General features: G+C 38.7%; 1 protein-coding gene and 2 non-coding genes across 6 annotated transcripts in view; 1 reads left to right on the plus strand and 2 right to left on the minus strand.

Moving 5' to 3' along the window:
• The window catches only part of nup155 (nucleoporin 155), a 45,297-nt gene that overhangs the window by 22,398 nt on the left and 3,049 nt on the right, over positions 1–19,850 (plus strand). For 2 of the 4 annotated variants that reach the window (XM_067433334.1, XM_067433335.1), the window contains exons 15-33: positions 340–425; positions 536–598; positions 2,832–2,982; positions 3,096–3,162; positions 4,102–4,217; positions 4,297–4,400; positions 4,474–4,607; positions 5,895–6,086; positions 6,513–6,651; positions 6,728–6,863; positions 8,685–8,838; positions 9,645–9,749; positions 9,832–9,986; positions 10,165–10,294; positions 15,296–15,409; positions 15,493–15,613; positions 15,687–15,797; positions 15,876–16,012; positions 17,295–17,401. In XM_067433334.1, the coding sequence (XP_067289435.1) occupies positions 340–425; positions 536–598; positions 2,832–2,982; positions 3,096–3,162; positions 4,102–4,217; positions 4,297–4,400; positions 4,474–4,607; positions 5,895–6,086; positions 6,513–6,651; positions 6,728–6,863; positions 8,685–8,838; positions 9,645–9,749; positions 9,832–9,986; positions 10,165–10,294; positions 15,296–15,409; positions 15,493–15,613; positions 15,687–15,797; positions 15,876–16,012; positions 17,295–17,401 (2,322 nt within the window). The remainder of the gene's footprint in view (positions 1–339; positions 426–535; positions 599–2,831; positions 2,983–3,095; positions 3,163–4,101; positions 4,218–4,296; positions 4,401–4,473; positions 4,608–5,894; positions 6,087–6,512; positions 6,652–6,727; positions 6,864–8,684; positions 8,839–9,644; positions 9,750–9,831; positions 9,987–10,164; positions 10,295–15,295; positions 15,410–15,492; positions 15,614–15,686; positions 15,798–15,875; positions 16,013–17,294; positions 17,402–19,850) is intronic. The other 2 variants (XM_067433336.1, XM_067433337.1) reach the window with 1 other exon arrangement.
• On the minus strand, positions 10,716–10,788 carry trnat-ugu (transfer RNA threonine (anticodon UGU)). The gene has a single exon. It is a non-coding gene; the product is annotated as a tRNA-Thr (tRNA).
• trnat-ugu (transfer RNA threonine (anticodon UGU)) lies at positions 11,977–12,049 on the minus strand. The gene has a single exon. It is a non-coding gene; the product is annotated as a tRNA-Thr (tRNA).

Consider the following 19,850-nt stretch of genomic DNA (forward strand, 5'->3'; position numbering starts at 1 on the left):
AGCAGTGTCTGTGAGGGGAAAACAAGATCATGGTTCACGGCTGGTCTTGGAGTCGAAACAGGAAAAGTGTAACATATCAAATTGTATAACCTATTTAGTCAGAAACAACGTAATTCATTTGATGAATCCTCAAGTCCGATTTTATATCCTTGAGACTCGAGTCCAAGTACGAGTAATCAGTCCGCGAGTCCAAGTCGAGTCACGAGTCCAGAGAATGGAGTCTCGAGTCGGACTCGAGTCCAGAGAATAAGGACTTGAGTCGGACTCGAGTCCGAGTCCAGGACTCGAGTACTCCATCACTGATGTGATGTATTTAACACAGAAGGTGTTTGTATGCAGGTATGGTGGAGAGGCTCAGATGCGTTTCCCATCTGCCATTTCTGCGCCCAGTAATGTCGGCCCGCTCTTCAGCTCACCCGTACCAGGTGAGTAACATTTCAACACAGATCTTGTTGTAACCATTAACCTTGTCGATTCACACTTAGAAGCTGTCAGTGTTGACTAATGTCTAATCTGTAGTGTGCTGTGATTGTAGGATCCCCAATGCCTGTCGGCAGCCCCCTACCAAACCCCAGTTTCCTTGCCACGCCTGCCCCAGGTATAAACCTACCCCTCAGACCAGTGACCACTTCACTAATCTGTGTGGACTAGTACAGCTGATGTTAAAGAGGACCTGTTATGTTGTTTTCTGACTCTAATAGAGCAGTTGTTCCTGCTTGAAAGTTGATTATTTCCTCATATTCTTTATTGTTACGGCTCCTCTTCCCAGCCTGTCAATAACGCTCTGCTATTATCTGTGAAACTGTGAAACCTGTCTCTGTGAAACCCCGCCTTCTGAAAAGAACACTGTGCTCTGATTGGTCGGCTGGAGCAGTGTGCTGTTATTGGTCAAGTGTTTAGGAAATGTCTCGCCCCTTACCATAACCACCAGTTTCAACACTCTACTACTGTATTTTCCGGACTATAAGTCACACTGGACTATAAGTCGCATTAGGGCAGAAGCAGTGTGGAGAGTGGGAGCCACACCTGCTCACTGTGCATAATCGAGCAGCAGAAAGAAAGTTTGAAGTGGGTGAGAAACTTGTGAGGGACTGGCGAAAAGCAGAGGCTACTTTAACTGTAATGAAGAAAACAAAGAAAGCTAATCGCGGACTGAAAGCAATATGGCCAGAGCTGGAGGAACGAGTCCACAGATGTGCTTGAACAGCACACCGCGAGAGACGAACGCTGTGTGAGTTGTTCTCGGCTGCATATTTTACTACATGCAGCTTGTAATTTGCAGAATATAATTTTCTTTATGGCGGGCATTATGTTTGTGTTCAGTCTTACTAAGTTGTTGTCTTTAAGTTAATATTTCAGTTAACAGTTTTTTTCTGTTTTCAGGTTTTTTTTTTTTTTAGGGGGAGGCTACAGGAGCAGCATAGAGCGCCCTCTTGCGGTTATATGTTTATTCTTGTTAGTCAGTATGAATTAAATTTGATATATAAATCGCACCTGACTAAGTCGCTGGACCAGCCAAACTATGAAAAAAGTGTGACTTATAGTCCGGAAAATACGGTAACTACCTCAACCAGGCTCCGTCCTTTATTCCACATATGAATTATTTAAATGAGGAATATTCTACATAGGCCTGTCATGATGATAAATTTTGCTGGACGATAAATTGGCCAAGAAATTATTGCGATAAACAATAATATTGTCGTTCTGAGACCATTTTCATCTAAAATAAGGATAATGGCATAATAATGCAGGTAAAAATTTTCAAAGATCAATAAACTTTTATTTCTAAGGACTATTTAACACTGAAAATGGAAAACATTTTTAAATAACCACAATAAATGAACAAAACAACCAAAAACAATAAATTAAATGGATGAAAACTGCAACAGATGAGGTGCAGATTAGGGGTGGCACGGTTCACAAAACCCACGGTTCGGTTCTGTGCGGTTCTTGGTTTTGTTTTTTTGTTTTATTTGTCAAAACTCCAGAAATGTACTTGATTTTTTAAAGTTAATTATCAACAACTTAGGATACATCATTAAAAAAAAGTTATATCTTATCATGCTCAAACAACTTGACCATCTCTCAGGAAAGCTAGGTGAGATTTGGATACAGCAAGAGAAGACACTGATGACATGCTTTTCATTTATTTGGCAAAAAAAAGGAGAATGTGTATTGCTATCTCTACAGATTGAACTGAAGAATTAACTTGCATTTATCAAATTGCCAACTATACTGTAGCTTCATTCCTCTTTTTTACTCTGCGCGTCCGTAGAAACGCGAGTGTGCGGGCGGCAAAAATAACGTCAACGTGGAGTGCGCGAGACCCCATTTTGCATGGCGCTGTGCACGTCAAATTATGTAACTTTGCCTGCGGCTCTGCAACCGAAGAAGCACGAGCTCCAGACGAATCTGGCCGAGCTTGAGGCTCATAACACCGGCACCCGATCTGCGCGTCGAGTATAAACACCTCCCAAAAGGAGTCAACGAGAGAGACGAGGAAAACAAACAAGCATACAAATGGAAATTAGCACGGCCGGAAAAATTATCGAGCTCATTTTATTTATTGTGCGATTTATTGACTAACGCGACAGGCCTAATTCTACACACTAAAGAGAGATGAACATGTATAAAAGCATAATAGGTCCTCTTTAATGCAATCAATCTACCCAAGAAATCAAGGGTATGTCTGTCTGTCTCTAACCCATAATGCATCTCTTTGTTGTCTTTTTCTTATTATTTTTCATGTTATTCTAAATAAAAAAATGAATGCAATAATACCACAGTGCAATAGATCCTGATGGATGTGTCCCGTGTGTTTGACTCATCAGGCATGTTCCCGCCAACCGTGTCGACCCCTTATTTCCCAGCTACACCCATGAGCCCCGGCGGCGGCGCTCTCTCAGCTGTGTCCTCTGGACCTGAGGTCATCTTCTCTGGAAAACACAACGGCATCTGCATTTACTTCACACGTATACTGGGGTCAGTCAGAATACATGCTTGGCTTGACATCAGGAAAGCTCATAGTGCTCTGTTTTGAGTGGTTCTGTAATGAAGACTGCACTGATCTGCTTTATCCTGATGCTTTGAAACAGAAACATCTGGGACGGGAGCCTTTCGATGGAGACCGTCATAAACAACGGGAGTCAGACAATGACTTTTGTGAGTAATGACAAATTTGAGTATTGTTACATTTTTGTAAAATGTGTTTTAAAATTTGTTTCATCTCTTTTTTTATTTTATTAATTAATTTTATTTATTTATTGTGAGGTATTGACAGATTTTGGAACAATTAAAAAAAATATATTTGTTTTTAATTTATTGTGAGTAATGACAGATTTTGGAGCAATTTCTACAAAAATGGTTTTTATTTTATTTGTTTTTATTTATCGGAGTAATGACAGATTTTAAAGCATTTTTACGGGGAAAAAATGTGTATTTGTTTATTGTGGGTAATAACCGATTTTTACAATGCTTTGCTTTTATTTATTTATTTTCTTTATTGTTGGTAATGACAGATTTTAGAACAGTTTTGCAAAAATACATTATTGCTTTTTATTTAGTTTTTATCTATTTTTGTTTGATTAATTTTAAAGTTTAATTAAAAAAAAAAGAGTCTTTTTACTTTACTGCTCCAGTTGTGTGCCAGATTTTTTGTAGTGCATAACTTTCAGCAACTTTTTAGCCAATCGAAAAAAGTTTAGTGTCAATCTTTTAGTGTGTTTAGGTTAGTCTCACATAGCCAGTCCTTTAGACTGACGGCAGGAGGTCTGAACTCCATCTCAGCTTTCATTGGCCAAGGACCCGGCCAGAAGCCATCTGACTGATTTATATAAAGCAACCAATTAGAGTTCAGGATCATGTTTAGGGGTGTGAAAATGCAACGTTGAAGTCCCTACAATAACAGTATAGAACACTTTTACCTGACACACACATCTCCCAGGAATTCATCAATCTTTTTTTCACAATTTTGTGTGCCATATGTATCAGACAATCAGTGGGTGTGACGTCTGAGGCTGAGACTAGGTTCAGTTTGACGTGTGTTTGGTGTGAAATCACAGCAGCTTTTTGTGTGGTACGTTGATGATGTTTGCTCTTTAGTTGGAGAGCACGGCTAGTTCATCTGATCTGGAGCTCGTCCTAATGGAGCTTCAGGGTTTGAAGGAATTCCTGGACAAAAACTCCCAGTTCAGTCCGACTTCTCTGGGTGTGGCCAAGTAGGTCCCCATCACTTCCTCATCTGCTCATGTTGTTTCATGTAGAAATGCTGTTTTCTAACTTACTTGACCTCCTCAGTTTCAGCTCACCGGCAAACCTACAGCAAAGACTTCTGGGATTCATGCGTCCCGATGGTTCCAGCTCTCAACAAGTACAGCAGGAGCTTCAGAGGAAGTACCACAGTGAGTTTTAGTTTATGTACGTTTGTGTCTCTGCATGCTCAGATATTCACCATCTCTCATGTTTGTTCCTCAGCGGAGGCTCAGGCGCATGAGAAAGCGTCTCTTCAGGCCATGCAGCAGTTGATCCATCGCTCCTGTCAGACTCTTGCGCTCTGGAAACTTCTGTGTGACCATCAGTTCAGCCTCATCATCTCTGAGATGCCCAAGGTACGACCCATCGCTCTTGCGCTCTCTTGCGTTCTTGAGTATAAACAGCACAAGTGTCACATTTATGTTTATAAAGGAATGCATAATCATGTAAAAAACTGATGTTTTGTTTTTCTGCGATATGAAAAGAAATCTTAATAAAGTTTTTAATAGACCATGTTCACAGTTTTTGACTTTTAAAATAGTAATGATTTTATTGTGATGATTAGTAAATAAAAATATTACATAATACAATTATTGTTCTGGAACAGGGTTTCCACGGGCCTTAAAAAAATGGTAAGATGGTCTTAAATTGGAGCAGAAGGTCTTAAACTCAATATCATGGCATTAAATTAGCGCCCTGCGATGCAAAAAAACATGGACAGATAGCAGAATGCATTCATAAAAATTTAATAAAACACAGAATTGAGAAAAAATGTAATTTATTTTAGGCCGTAATTTTTTTTTGCGTGTTAAACTTTTAATAAATTGCTGTTAAATTATGTTTCATGATTTCAATTAATTAGACATGCTTTTTATTTAAAAACTGAGAACATATTACATTTAATAAACTATATAATAAATAAATAAAAAAACTGATTTCATTGGGCCCTAAATGTAATTGCAAAAAAATATTATCTACCTCAGGATTTTTGTATTCCAGTACAAATATCTAAAAATCCTTAAATCAAGAGACATTTTCTTCAGATGCAAAATTAAGAAATCAAGTCTTGTTTTCTGAGAAATTGGACATAATTAGGTGAGTTTGTGCAAATATCTCTCAATGGTTATTAAAATGACTTGCGTTTGAATTAAGATGATTTTTCTCAACCCATTGCCAGATAATATATGTAAAATGCTTGAAAAAGTTTTGGAGATCTGTTGGAAATTGTATTTTCAAACTTCAAAGTGTTGCTAATTCATCTCATTGTGTGCTTCCTAAACATTTATATTTAACACATTGATATGTTATGTTGTTTATTCCTTAAAGTTTCTTTAAATGGTCTTAAAAATGTATTAAAAACCCTGTGTAAAATAAAAAATATTTAGTTTTACTGTGAAATGACTGAAATGTCTTAATCTCTTAATTTTCACACATTAAACTATTGAGCTTTTATTTTGAAAAAATATGCACTGCCCATTTCAGAATGAAGCACAGCACTGTGTTCATTTAAAGGGTAGCGCATATATTTAATTCATTAAATTGCAGTCAGCGTGATGTAACAGTCGCACTAAGCCATATTGTGTTCATTTTTTAAAAATATATAATTCCTATAATCTGCCTCGCTGGTTTTCTTCCGCTCTCAGGAGTTTCAGGATCAGATGAAGGCTGTGAGTTTTAAGGACGTGGTGGTTTCTGGACGCGAGCTGTCTGGCGCTCTTATCACCGCCCTCATTAACGTGTACATCAAAGACAGCGCGTCTGTAGACACGGTCAGCGCTCACCTGAGAGACATCTGCCCTCTGCTGTACAGCAGTGACGACAGCACCTGCTCCAAGGTACATACACACACACACACACACGATGGAAAAATAACTCCAGCCAGCTTTGGGAAAAGAATCACATCCTTTTTATTTAGTTAATTCATTTATTTCTTTTTTTAATGTACATTATTATTTAGTGAAATAATGGTGTTTTTTATTGATTTAAATAACATTTTTTACATCTTAATTTCACTTTGGTTCCATAACAATTCAATAAGCAATTTTTTGTTACATTTGAAGTTAAAAATTACTTAACCATAATTATGCTTTTTTTAAGCATTACTTTTAATGTTTTCACACATACAATTTTTACAATTTCAATGTTTCTTTTGTTGTTGTTTATGCATCTACATCTGGTCATGAGCAACCAGTCAGTGTGTTTGATAAACCGTAACCGGTTGAGAATAAAGGTGATTATCAAATCTCTCTCCCTCCTCACAGGCCAATGAGCTGCTTCAGAGCTCCAGACAGATCCAGAACAAGCTGGAGAAGGATCGAACGCTGAAGGAATCCCTCCGTCTCTATCAGCAGATCAGCCACAGCACAGACCTGCCGCTCGTCTGCTCGCAGTACCGGCAAGGTGAGCATCGTCTTTAAATGAAGAGCGACCGAACAATCTTTATATAAGAAACTGACCCCTTTCTGCTCCCGTTCAGTGCGTTTCTATGAGGGAGTGGTGGAGCTGTGTCTCACAGCCGCTGATAAAAAAGACCCCCAGAAACTGGGGCCGCACTTCTACAGGAACGGAGAGCCAGAGGAGGACTCCACCGGTCAGCAGGCCTTCCAGGAGAGGTCAGTACACACCGTAGACTGTAAAAAAATATGGACGTAGTGTCAGTGACGTCACCTATAGGGTTCTGTAGAGCAGTTTTGAAGCGTAAAGTAGGCCGTTGCCATCTTGGCACTGCCAGATTACTGACAATTGGCAAAGAGGCGGGATGTGGGCGGAGCTTAGGTGACGTGATGACTAACCGACAGCAGACAAACGGCAATCCTCCTGTCACTCAAAGTGGCCACACCCTTAATTATGCAGAACGTTAAGGCTTTATATAATGTAAATTAATGAGTTATTTAAAAAAAATCACCCCCCTCACAGTCGTCATGAAAGGCAAAATTAGCCGTATAGACCAAAACTACAATTTGTCCCAGGCTGTAAACATGTTTTTTTCTGCTTTTAAGTTGGGCATTTTAACATGGGGCTCAATGAGATTCTGCTCCTTCTGGAGCCTGTCTCTAGTGGCCAGTCGATGGATTTCAGTTTAAGTTACTTCCGTATTGGCTTCAAGAGAAACTGGGGGTGGTTTCCTCTTGGTACACATAAGCCACGTTTCCACCGCAGGAACTTTACCCAGGAACCAGGAACTTTGGGGTGGTACTCGGTGTGTTTAGACCGCAGGAACCAGGGTCTAAATGAAGTTCCGGCTAAATATTTCCCCCTCCAAACGGCCCTGCTCGCGAGGTAGTACTTTTTCAAAGTTCAGGAACTTTCAAGGGCGGGACTTGGGCGCTGAACATGTTGATTGGTTTAGCTCACACAGCATTTTATTTCAACAAGTCTTTTGCGAGGTTCGTTTTGCGTTCAGTAAATATCAGTCTTGCTCTCTGTCTGATGGCGCGCGTTCGTCTCAGCCAACTCACGTTCAATGTCCGTAATAGCTGATAATAATATAGATTGTCATTTTAAATCTAGCTTTACAAGCTTTCTGAATATGCTGCTCTTTTCTGTCGTTGTTAATTACCTCTTTAGTAAACCTATACATAACCAGCAAAAGCAGCATAGCTTGAATCTCTTCCTTACTCGTTATTCATTTTTTTTTTACAGTCTATTTTTCACCATGTAAACGACCTGACCGATTACGTTTAAGTGTGCGTCCTTACGCGCTCATGTTGATGAGAGGAAAGTTCATTTTTCTGAGGGGTAAACTTTTTATTTCGTAAGTTATGAAGATAATGTAGGAATAATGACACCGCGTATATTGCCCCAGGCAGTTTTTACTTTAACTGCGCCTGGCAGAATTTTTTTTTTTCCTGAGATGATTATTACACTTTACAACAAATAAATAGCTTATATAATACTGTATTAGTCCTGGTGGCCGTTAAGAGTTGCTATGGCCACAGTTAACACACTCCAGCTGCTGGAGAAAACAGCGGCGACATTTTTGTTGAGGTAGACAAACTGCATGTGCCAAAATGATTGTGACTGAAAGTCATCTCATGTAAACAACAGATTGGTTTAGGTAACGTTCAGTAAACAGTCCACTAAATCTTTCAATCGGTACAAAAAATGTCATAATTCTTTGTTCATTTTTGCGGTCGCGCAAAAATGATTACTGTCCGTCAGTGACTTGGAAGAGCAGTAGCTCGCAGTCCTATATCACCGGACTAATCTGCCTAATCTTAAGGGAACTTTAGATCGCGGTGGAAACGCAGACAGCTGCAGGTCTGGGGGGAGATAAGTTCCTGTAGAAAAGTTCCTGGTACAAATTGTTCCTGGTAATTTTGGTGGAAACGGGGCTATACTCATCATTTAGGATTCTGCGGTGCTCGTGGGAGTTGTGGGTTTGAATCCGGTCATAAATAAATAAACACAATTATTTATTATGTTTTATCCAGGCTGTCCTGTTATAAATGCATCACGGACACCATGCAGGAGTTGGTGAACCAGAGTAAAGCGGCCCCTCAGTCTCCCAGCGTCCCTAAGCAACCCGGACCGCCAGTCATGACCTCTGACCCCAACATGCTGAGCAATGAGGACGCTGCCGCCCATGTGAGTTATAATGACACCTGCTTGAAGTTCATGTGCTGCAGAGTTTAAAACAGTTTGATGCGGTGTAATATTAATGTTTCTGTTCAATTACGTATTCTTTTGAATTGGCTTTTGTTTTATATTTTCAGTTTTCATTTCAGTTTAAGTTTGAGTAAGTTTGCTGTGTGCCTTTGTAATTTTTTTTTAAATCTCTATTTAGCTTCAAATTATTTTGTTTTTAGAAATATAAATGTTTTTTATTGCAGTTTATTTTACATTTTCTAATTTAGTACCAGGGTTATTATATATATATATATCTAGCTCAAACTGAAAACTAAAACTTAAAATGAAATTTAAACAAAAAATAAACCTGGAAAAAGTAAAAATAAAAGACCAATGTGTACAGAAATAACAGACTTGGGTGAAATTGAAGATTTTTTTTTTACAGAACTAATAACCTTATTATTAGTGCTTCAACTTATTTTATTTCACTTTTCTAATTTTATTTAAGTTTGAGCTTATTTTTAGATTTTATTTTACATATTCATTAATTTAGCTAGCTTATTTTTTTAGTTGCATTTATTTATTTTAGGTTTAATGTATCCTATTCTTGTTTTGTTTTTTCATTTTAATTTAAGTGTTTAGTTATTTAATTCAGTTTATTTATTACTAGTGCTGTCAATCAATTTTCTGTAATTAACCGCGATTAAAAACATTTCACCTACTATTTGTTTTATTTAATTTTCAGCCTTATTTCAATGAAAGTAAAATATGTTTTAGATGAGTTTTAGATGAATGAAGAGTAACTGATCTGATTCTTCACACAGTTTGAGCAGATGCTGGGTCTCGCTCAGAGATCTCAAGACGAGCTCTTCCACATCGCTCTCTATAACTGGCTCATTCAGGCCGATCTGACCGACAAACTTCTGGAGGTATGACAAATGATGCACAGTTTTCTAACAGATTACGATGTCTTTGCTCTGAGTGTTAAGGACCCTTTCTCCTCCGGTCCAGGTGAATTCTCCGTACCTTGAGGATCATTTGATGCACATGATCAAGCAGGACCAGAGTAAAGTGCGTAACATGGACCTTCTGTGGCGATACTACGAGAAGAACAGAAGCTTTGGCAAAGCGGCACACGTGCTGGCGCGACTGGCAGACATGCACAGGTATAGTGCTGGTTAGCCCCGCAAACTAAAATCTAATTGGTTCAAAATCCTAGCTTTTAAATTTAAAAATGTTTTTTTATGTTTAAATGAATCCTCAAAGGTTCAGTTTGCCTCAACCTGGTGCTGTCATATGAGCTTTAGTGGTTAATGTTGGTTTTGTGTGTGTGTGTGTGTGTAGCACCGAGATCTCCCTGAAGCAGCGTTTGGAGTACATCTCGAGGGCAATTCTCTCGGCCAAGAGCTCGTCCTGCGTGTCTTCACTAGGAGCCGACGGAGAGTTTCTGCATGAACTGGAGGAGAAGATGGAGGTAATGACACAGAAGCAGCTGATAACCTGAATGTGTTTCAGCAACATGAGCAGCGCAAGTCTGTCATATAGACTACATAAAAACTATAATGAGAACATCATCATAATTGTGGTTGGGGCATGGTTTTAATGCTGAGATTTTTGTTTTTGTAATCATGCTCTCAAATATTATATAAAAATTGGATTTAGATTTATCAGCCAATATATCGGGTATCGGCTTTCAAATATAATGAATTATCGATATCAGCCAAAATATTAATATCGGTGTCTAGTTTAATTTCTTAAATTTCAATCGTTGTGTATAAATCTGATACTACATATAGACACGATAGATTGCGTTTTGTAGGAACTCAGCCACCAAGTCAGACACACATAAATAGTTATGATAAATAGTTTTTGATATTTGTGTAAAATTGATTCTCAGGCCCCAGCGAGGATCGAACTCGCGACCCCTGGTTTACAAGACCAGTGCTCTAACCACTGAGCTATGGAGCCAGACCTGTTCTAGAGTCGTCCTCATCACCATTTGAACTGTACAAAAGCACTTCAGAGGGTGTGTCCAGCATTTCTCTCTAGATGAACAACAACACATGACATTACACCGTCATTATTTATTTAACAAAAACTAAGCCAAAATGGAAAAGCCATGGGTGACAAACTAAGGACTAGAGCTCGACCAATATGTTTTTTGGGGGGGAGTCGGATACTGATATTAGGGCGTAAAAAAAGTCAGATGTCGATATATCGGTTGATATTCTTTGTGTATATTATAGTACAGTCAAAGGTCTGGACACACTTTCCCATTTGCGCTATTACACATCTCCGGCACGATTATAGAATCTGATTAAAACACAGGAAAAGAAGAACGATCAATCTCTTATAAGCAGTTTAATAGGTAAAATAACACAATCATCAACATTATACACCATATAAATCAAAACTGCCTAAAGTTATTGAATGAAATGTCCACCCAGGATGAGTGCTAGGACTCTGTGATGCTTTGATGTGTTAATGGACTCATCTGTGTTTTGATCATTGCTCTGAATCACATTTGTATACAAGTTATTTGTGATTTTTCTCAAAATTAAGCTTTTTTTCATGAAACTTGCCCACATTCAGGTGTTGATACCCGATATATTGTCCACCATATCGGTATCGGCCAATTATCTGTACATTTTTAATGTTAATCGTAATAAGAACATTTGTCCGATAGGTTACAGCGGATAATGTAATATTTCCTTCAGCTGAGACGCTTCAGATGTGCTCTGTTCATCATAATGGGTTTTAATTGATTTAAATATGATTGGAATCACTTTTAAAAAAAAGGAAAATGCCGCTCAGAGCAACATGAGCAGCGCAAGTCTGTCATTTAGACTACATAAAACTTGAATGAGAACATCATAATTGTGTGTTTGGGAGCTTTTATTGCTGAGACCTTTGTTTTTGTAATCAGGCTCTTAAAAAATTTATAAAAATTGGATTTAAATTTATCAGGCAATATATCGGTTATCGGCCAAATTTTTTTCATATCGGTGCATCCCTAGTTTAATTTGTAATTTTAAAATTTTGTATATAATTCTGAAACTACACAGACACAATAGATTGAGTTTGGAGCTCAGCCACCAAGTCAGACACACATCCTCTTGTTAAATAGTTTTTGATACTTGTGTAAAATTGATTCTCAGGCCCCAGCGAGGATCGAACTCGCGACCCCTGGTTTACAAGACCAGTGCTCTAACCACTGAGCTATGGAGCCAGACCTGTTCTAGAGTCGTCCTCATCATTATTTAAACAGTACAAAAGCACTTCAGAGGGTGTGTCCAGCATTTCCCTCTAGCTTTGATTGTTTAAAGTTTAGGAGGAATGACGGATGACTCATTTGACATGTCATCTTTCTATCTATCGGCATAACTTTGTTTGGCCAATCCTAGTACATATATACAGTCATGTGAAAAAGAAAAGACACCCTATTAAATTTGATGGTTTTATGAATCAGGACATTATAAAAGATCATCTGGTCCTTGGCAGGTCGTACAATTATGTAAATACATCCTCAGATGAACAACACATTACATTACACCATGTCATCATTTATTTAACAAAAACAAAGCCAAACTGGAAAAGCCATGGATGACAAATTAAGTCCACCCTTACTGTTAACATAAGAATGAAGAGGGTAAGTAGCAGTCAGGCGCTGCTTATCAAATGGCTTTGATTAATTGATCATCAGCAAGTGTGATCACCTCTATAAAAACAGAAGTATTGTCAGTTTGCTGCTCTGGAGCCTTCAGGTGTGTGTTAACATAAAGCCAAGGAGGAAAGACATCAGCAATGATCTTATGCTGTGTTCCAGGCAGGTTTATGAGCCAGTAAGTTACGACTTCAAACCACGACTTTGTAGCGTTCCAGGCTAAGTCACGCCAAACTGCCTGAGCGTGTATGGAATTACCTTTGTCTCAATAAAACTGAACAAAACTTTTTCAGAAACTATCAAAAATATGCCATTTCAAAAGAAGAAAAACACATTGAAAATTGAAAAAAATTCAGTATGCTTCATTCTTTGTTAATGTTTTTCAAAGATGCGTTTTCGCAAATCGTGGATTGTGAATGCATTGCCAGAGATTTCGCTTGCGTTTCTCAGTTTTTCGTTTGCTTTTTCGACACAAACCTCTCGTGGGGGCGGACTTAACAATGATCTACTCTGATTGGATAAAGAGCTTTTGATGGACAGGTCCTCTCTGACCTGCGCATATTTGTATTAGTTTGTAAAGATGAGTTCTCAGGAGAGACATGGAGCGGCGACGGCTTCATCATCATCTTCACCCGCTTGTTCTTCAAGGCAGCAATACGTTTGTGTTATTGAAGTAGCCAATAATATTGCTAAAAGTTGTATCCATGTAGGTAGTGTGCAACAGTCCATTTTATTGTTTTGTTCATTTATTGTAGATATTTAAAATGTTTTACGTTTTCAGTGTTAAATAGTCTTTAGAAATAAAAGTTTATTGATCTTTGAAAAAATTTACCTGCATTATTATGCCATTATCATAGCCTGACAAGCCAGACCCACATCAAGATGTTTGGTCTGGAAACTCCCCATTGACGGCTCAATCCGAGGGGCGGGATAAACGGTTGTCTTTCAAACTCCCTCTGCACGCGATAGGATAGCGCTACAACCAACCAGAGCAACGACGGTGAAGCAGAGCTCGCTGACAGATTAAACATTCGCCGTATCCGGTCGGCTAAACTCCGAACACATCTTCCCTTTTTAAGAATGACTTCAGTGCCGTTCATTGTCCGTTTCTCAGAGAAAAGCTTATCTCCGAGTCTTCCAGAATCGCGGTCAAAGCTGATTCGAAAGACCGTCGCCGTTCGCCAGTTTCTGTGTTTACTAGAAGCACACAAATGCAACTCGGCCGTCGTCATTATGACCCCGCCCACCGACTCTAAACACGATGTGATTGGCCCGGCAAGAGTTAGGGGATTACAGCTCAGAAGGGTATTGAGAGTTGCTAGACGACACTTGCGGGCAGATTAAATTTGCTGCTGCTACCATTATCGTTATTTTAGATGAAAATGGTCTCAGAACGACAATATTATCGTTTATCTGGGTTTGCCCGATCTGCTCTAGTTACCACAGCTGCAGATCTACAAACGTTCTTGCTGATCCTGCAGCCAATCTGGCAACCTCGAATCGGGGTGTACACTTGCCGATCCAGTTTTGGCCACAATCTTGCATACACTTCCTTGGGTTTCGGTACCCATCCCTAGCCGTAATGTTGCTGTGATCTAGGGCTGCAGGTTTATGACAAATAATAATTGTCGATTATTCCATTGAAATTGTAATTGCAATTATTAAATACGGTTATTACAATTTACATTGAATGATGATTTGAATAGCTTTATACTAGGGGTGTAACGATACACTTGTCATGGTTTGATATAAATCACGATTACTTAACTTATCAATTAACTTATTGAAATTTTAAGACAAAATAGTTTTTTTAACTTTCTTTTTTATTATTATTTTTAATAAAATATTATTATTATTATTGTATTTATTATCGGGACCAAAACATATTCCACATTATACATTATATTCAACATTATATATAGTGGTTTAATGTAGTAATGTCACTGAAACTAATTTTTTCCTACTCATGCTTCAATGCAGGCAGCATTCTCTCCCAGTCGCTATGTCCCCCTCTCCCGCTTTTAATGCACTATTCATATAAGAATAAACCATCTAAAATGCTCAAAGGAAATCATACAACTAAAACGTAAAATGATCTGATGATTTAAATGATGTTTGCCTTTTCACTATAAGGAGTGTAGCTTTAAATGATGTTTGCGCTTTGAGGAGTGTTATTCCGTCACTGCTTGCGCTTCAGATGATCAATGTGTCACAGATCTAATCTCGAAAAAGTGTGTCAAAACAACTATTCCTAAACTGTAAATGTTTAGCTAATCTTGAAATTTTAATTCTGCATGTACTCACTTATGTTGTTTTCGCGTGTCTCGCAATCATTTGAACGTGCGTGTTTATACAGTATATGAGTTGTGGTAAATATGATCATCAGATAAAGCCATTGTGTCTCTTCAGAAGATTTGGATTAGACACTCTATTATTTATTTTTACAATGCTTTTAAGACATTTATTGGATCTTTTTGATCCAAAGTTTGAGAGGAACGGACAGTCCCTGATGTCAGTCTTGATGTCCGCGGCACAGAAATCGCAGGTTTTATAACAAACATCTTCATTTGTGTTTAGAAGGTAAACAAAACAACACATAGGCTGTGTGCATGACTTCCGTGCTATTTCACATGCAATCGACCAGTCAGCCTACTGCTGTCACAGCGTAACATGCTATCTAAGCACAGAAATATATACGTTTTACATTTTTTTTGTAATCGCGGCTTTGAACGAGTACATAATCGTAGCATCCATAATCGTTATCACGATTAGAAATTCGATTAATTGTGCAGCCCTACTGTGATCCTCCAGGTGGTGCGGATTCAGGTGCAGATCCAGGAAACGCTCCGCAGACAGTATTCCCAGCATCCCTCTGTGCAGGGAGCCATTACACAGCTGGACTCTGAGCTCATGGACATCACCAAGGTAAGAGAAGACGCTTCAGTTCAGCATGCTGGGTTACAAATGTGCGCTTCCTAATCTGTTGCGTCATCATTTGTCCTCTGTAGCTGTATGGCGAGTTTGCGGATCATTTCCGGTTGTCGGAGTGTAAGCTGGCTATAATTCACTGTGCGGGACATTCGGATCCGATCCTGGTGCACTCGCTGTGGCAGGAGATCATTGAGAAGGGTAAAGCCTCTCCGGTACAGACGTCTTCCTGTGTCGTGAGTGTGTGTCTGATGGCGTGTTATGTGTGTTCCAGAGTTGAGCGACAGTGTGGCCATGAGCCCGGCGGACCGTATGAGAGCAATGAGCCTAAAGCTAGTGTCACTGGGGAAGCTGTATGCCGGGACACCACGATACTTTCCTTTAGGTACCGCTTGCCTTCCCGCAACAGTTTTACACTGAAGCTCAAGTGATTTGTCTTTTAATCTTGTGCTGTGATCTTCAGATTTCCTGGTGAAGTTTCTGGAACAGGAAGTGTGCCGGTTAAACTGGGACGTGGGCTTTGTCACCTTCACCATGCAGGAAATTGGAGTTCAGCTCCCGCGGCTGCTGGAGGTCTATGACCAGCTCTTCAAGACGCGGGTACGAGAGCCGAATGATTAACTACTGCCACGTTCAGATTAGCAGCTTTTAGGAGACTGCATCGCAAACCATGAGATCATTCCAGTTTGGGCATTTCCCATAATCCCGAAGTCCTGGTGAAGCAGAAGTTGCAACTGACTTTACTTTAGTGTTGTGATAGCCTGACAAGCCTGACCCACCTCGCTTCCAGGATAGCGCTACACCAACCAGAGCAACGTGAAGCAGCGCTAGCTGACAGATTAAACTTTCACCGTATCCGGTCGGCAAAACTCTGAACATATCTTCCCTTCTTAAGCATGATTTCTGTGCCGTTCTTTGCTCTTTTCTCAGAAAAACTTAACTCCAAGTCTTCCAGAGTCGCAGCCAAAACCGTTTCAAAAGACCGCTGTTCGCCAGCTTCTTTGTTTTCAAGTAGCACGCAAACTCTGCCGTCACTATGTTAAGCCCCGCCCACCGACTCTAAACACGATGTGATTGGGCCGACCAGAGTTTGGTTCTTACAGCTCAGATGTGTATTGAGAGTTGCTAGACAATACTCGCGGCAGATTAGATTTGCTGCCGTTAGGGTGCGTCTAGATTTCGAGGCTAGTGTTGTGACGTATTTCCAAGTGAAACGGAGATCCCAGCGTGATCATAGATATATTTACATAGATGCCTCATTCAACCGATCCACGCAGGCACTAATGAGGAATCATATATATATATGATTGCGCCGGGATTTTGACCTTCTTCGGTAATCCTTTTAAAAATTGCTTTTTATTTTATTATTTTTTTGTTTATTACTCCATAATCCTTTTAAAAATTGCTTAACATATATTTATGTACTTACATTTTTTTTTTTTTTTTTCATTTCAGTATAATTATTATTTGTTAATCCTTAATCCTGTTATGGGTAGTTATATATTTATTTCAGACTTTTTTCTTATTTATTTTTTCTTTTTTTTTTCAGTTTGTTTTATTTGTTTATCATTCTATAATCCTTTTAAAATTGCTTAATTTATAACTTTATTTCCTTTTTTGTTTTTTAAATATTTATTTTATTTTATTGATCAATAATCCTATTTAAGGATGGCTTTACGGTAGTTATATATTTACTTACTAATCCATATTATTTATTTATTAATCCATAATCCTCTTTAAGAACGGCTTCAAGGTATTTTTTATTTATACCATGGATATATATATATGTTAGTTATAAAGTATAGTTTTTATTCATATTCCTTCACACAGCCATTATATGCACAGCGTTTTGCAGCAGTGAATGATTAGTGTGTCTCTGCAGGACCCGTGCTGGCAGCGCCTGAAGAAACCCCTTCACCTGGTGCAGTGCATCCATGTGCTCCTGTCGGGATACGTGGACGACCCCAGCCGTGTGCCCACCTATGACAGGTACACATAACGTGCGCCACACATTTCATATACTTCATATCTTACTAGGGCTGCAACAACTAATCGATAATGATTCTCATTAATCGATTAGTCTGGTCTGCTGTCTGTAAGCAAATCTTCCACGTTGTGCCAAATTACAGCACTGAATAATGCATTTTTATAGGCAAAATGTGCATCTAGAAATAGTGGAGTGGAAACGGAGTGAGCTGATGCAAGAAAGGTGATCCAAACGCCCAAAACATGAGAACTCTTTATTTTAGGCTTCAAGCGAACGTATTAGCGGTTAACATACCCTGTCATGCTCTTGACGTGTGTGTGCAAAACGGTCATTTTACAGGTTATCCTCTGATCTATACAGAGAAGAGTAGTTATATCCTCATCTGTAAATGCTACCATTTCACGCGCCGCACATGCACGTCAAACAGACAGAACTCAATCGAGAGAGAGCATTAATATTCAGTGCAAAAACATTAATTTATCTGAAATATCTAATGCTGGAAGCTAAATTTATGTTTATAAGTCAACATGTTATGATAGTAGTGACTGTAAAGTTATAACAGCGTGAAACTGAATATAAATGTAAGATGTTTCTTCAGGATAAAGCAATGACTAACACAGTTACTGACTATAGAGAGAGAGTGTGTGTGTGTGTTTCTGCAGAACATGCTCCCTGGTAGCACTGAATTAGTGTTTTTGTTTTTCGTTAATATAATTTTAATGTAGGGATTTACTTATGCTTAGTAACTTTTTTGCAAATAATGTAGGCTACACCACAGATACACCCTTATGGAAATTAACCATGGTTTAATTAGAAAGTAAAACCGTGTTTTTAGTTCGGTAACCATGCTTTTGCTGTATTGATTACCATTTGTATAACCACACGCATACAATATAGTTAAACTACAGATTTGAAGCAAAACGATGATTAATTTGTGGTTACGATTGAATAACTACAATAGCCCTGTTATTTATTTATTAATATTTTTTCATTGTGGTTCATTTTTGTAATGGTGATATATTCACTGTGTGTGTGTTCATAGCACTCAGCTGACACGTTTATTCGAAGGACAGCATTGGACAGGATGTGGAATAGTGCTTTGCCAATTAAATGAAAATAGCCCTTTTATCCGATTAATCGGAAAAATAATCGTCCAACTAACTGATTATCAAAATAATCGTTAGTTGTAGCCCTATATCTTAAATCAGATTTAGACCACATATACATATGTGGTCCTGAATCAGACCCAGATCAGATTTTTTTCAATGCGGCCGCAGTGTGAACAACCAAGGCGGATTTGATGCGACTTTTACGTCAATCTATGTCGAAACTTGACTAGAAAACAAGGTGTTAATATTGTTTTTGTTGGATACCAGGTCATATGGGATTGACTGGTAATGAACAAGCAGAAAAAGCAGCAAAGGAAGCACTTCAGTTGGAAATGACAGAATGTAAACAGTGTTGCCAACTTGGCGACTTTGTCGCTATATTAAGCGACTTTTCAGACCCCTCTAGCGACTTATTTTCAAAAAAGCGACTAGCGACAAATATAGCGACTTTTTGGACAAACTTCAGCTACTTTAGTTTACATATGTCGCCAGTACTGTCCTGCGAGCGCGAGGTCTTTTTTCCCCTCTGCCGTCACACACACCTCTCTCTGCGTCTGCCCTGTTCAGTGAATGGCTGAGGGGAGCTGCACGCGCACACAGACAGCAGCTGACAGACGTGAATGAGCGAGCTACACATGAGAACACAAGGTTGCCATCGATTTCTCACTTAATGTTATCTGCTTCTTTTGTTTTATATTTAAATAAATTAGTGTGTGTGCTTATCCCTTATATTACTCACTATCACATAGCTTTAGTTCATCCAGTTTCTCAATTCAGATTTTACACATATAATTGTTTTTGTAATTCAATATATCATATATTGTATGACAAAAAGGTATAGAAAATAAAAAAACATTTATTGGACAGTCGGCTGTATTATATTATTGTGAAATATAGTAAATGAGCACGGATTAGGAGAGAAAAAACGTCAGGCAGACTGAACGCGAGGACGGCGTGATGACGTCACTAATATGCTAATTAACGCATGACGTCATCTAGCGACATTTAAGACATTACTTTCCTTGGAAAATAGTTGGCAACACTGAATGTAAAATACCAGCATCTGACGTTTAAGCTACACTGTGTAACTTTTTTTAGTTTATTCTTAGCTAAAAACACTTCGTTCTTTCAAAAATATGTGCTCATTAATGTATATTTACTTCTTTCAAGTAATAAAGTATTCTCGTAAGTTTATAATATGCCATTGAAAACACATACGGGTGAGGGGTTCGGATGCCGGCCGCCATTGCCTCCATCTTGAAAGTACAGTAGCCAAAGAGGGACACACCCGTAAATTCAAGCTTCGTGTTTTAACACTGTCACTTTTTGCATTTTAAATCGG

This window comes from Pseudorasbora parva, chromosome 23 (genome assembly GCF_024679245.1).
Source record: "Pseudorasbora parva isolate DD20220531a chromosome 23, ASM2467924v1, whole genome shotgun sequence".
Taxonomy (NCBI): domain Eukaryota; kingdom Metazoa; phylum Chordata; class Actinopteri; order Cypriniformes; family Gobionidae; genus Pseudorasbora; species Pseudorasbora parva.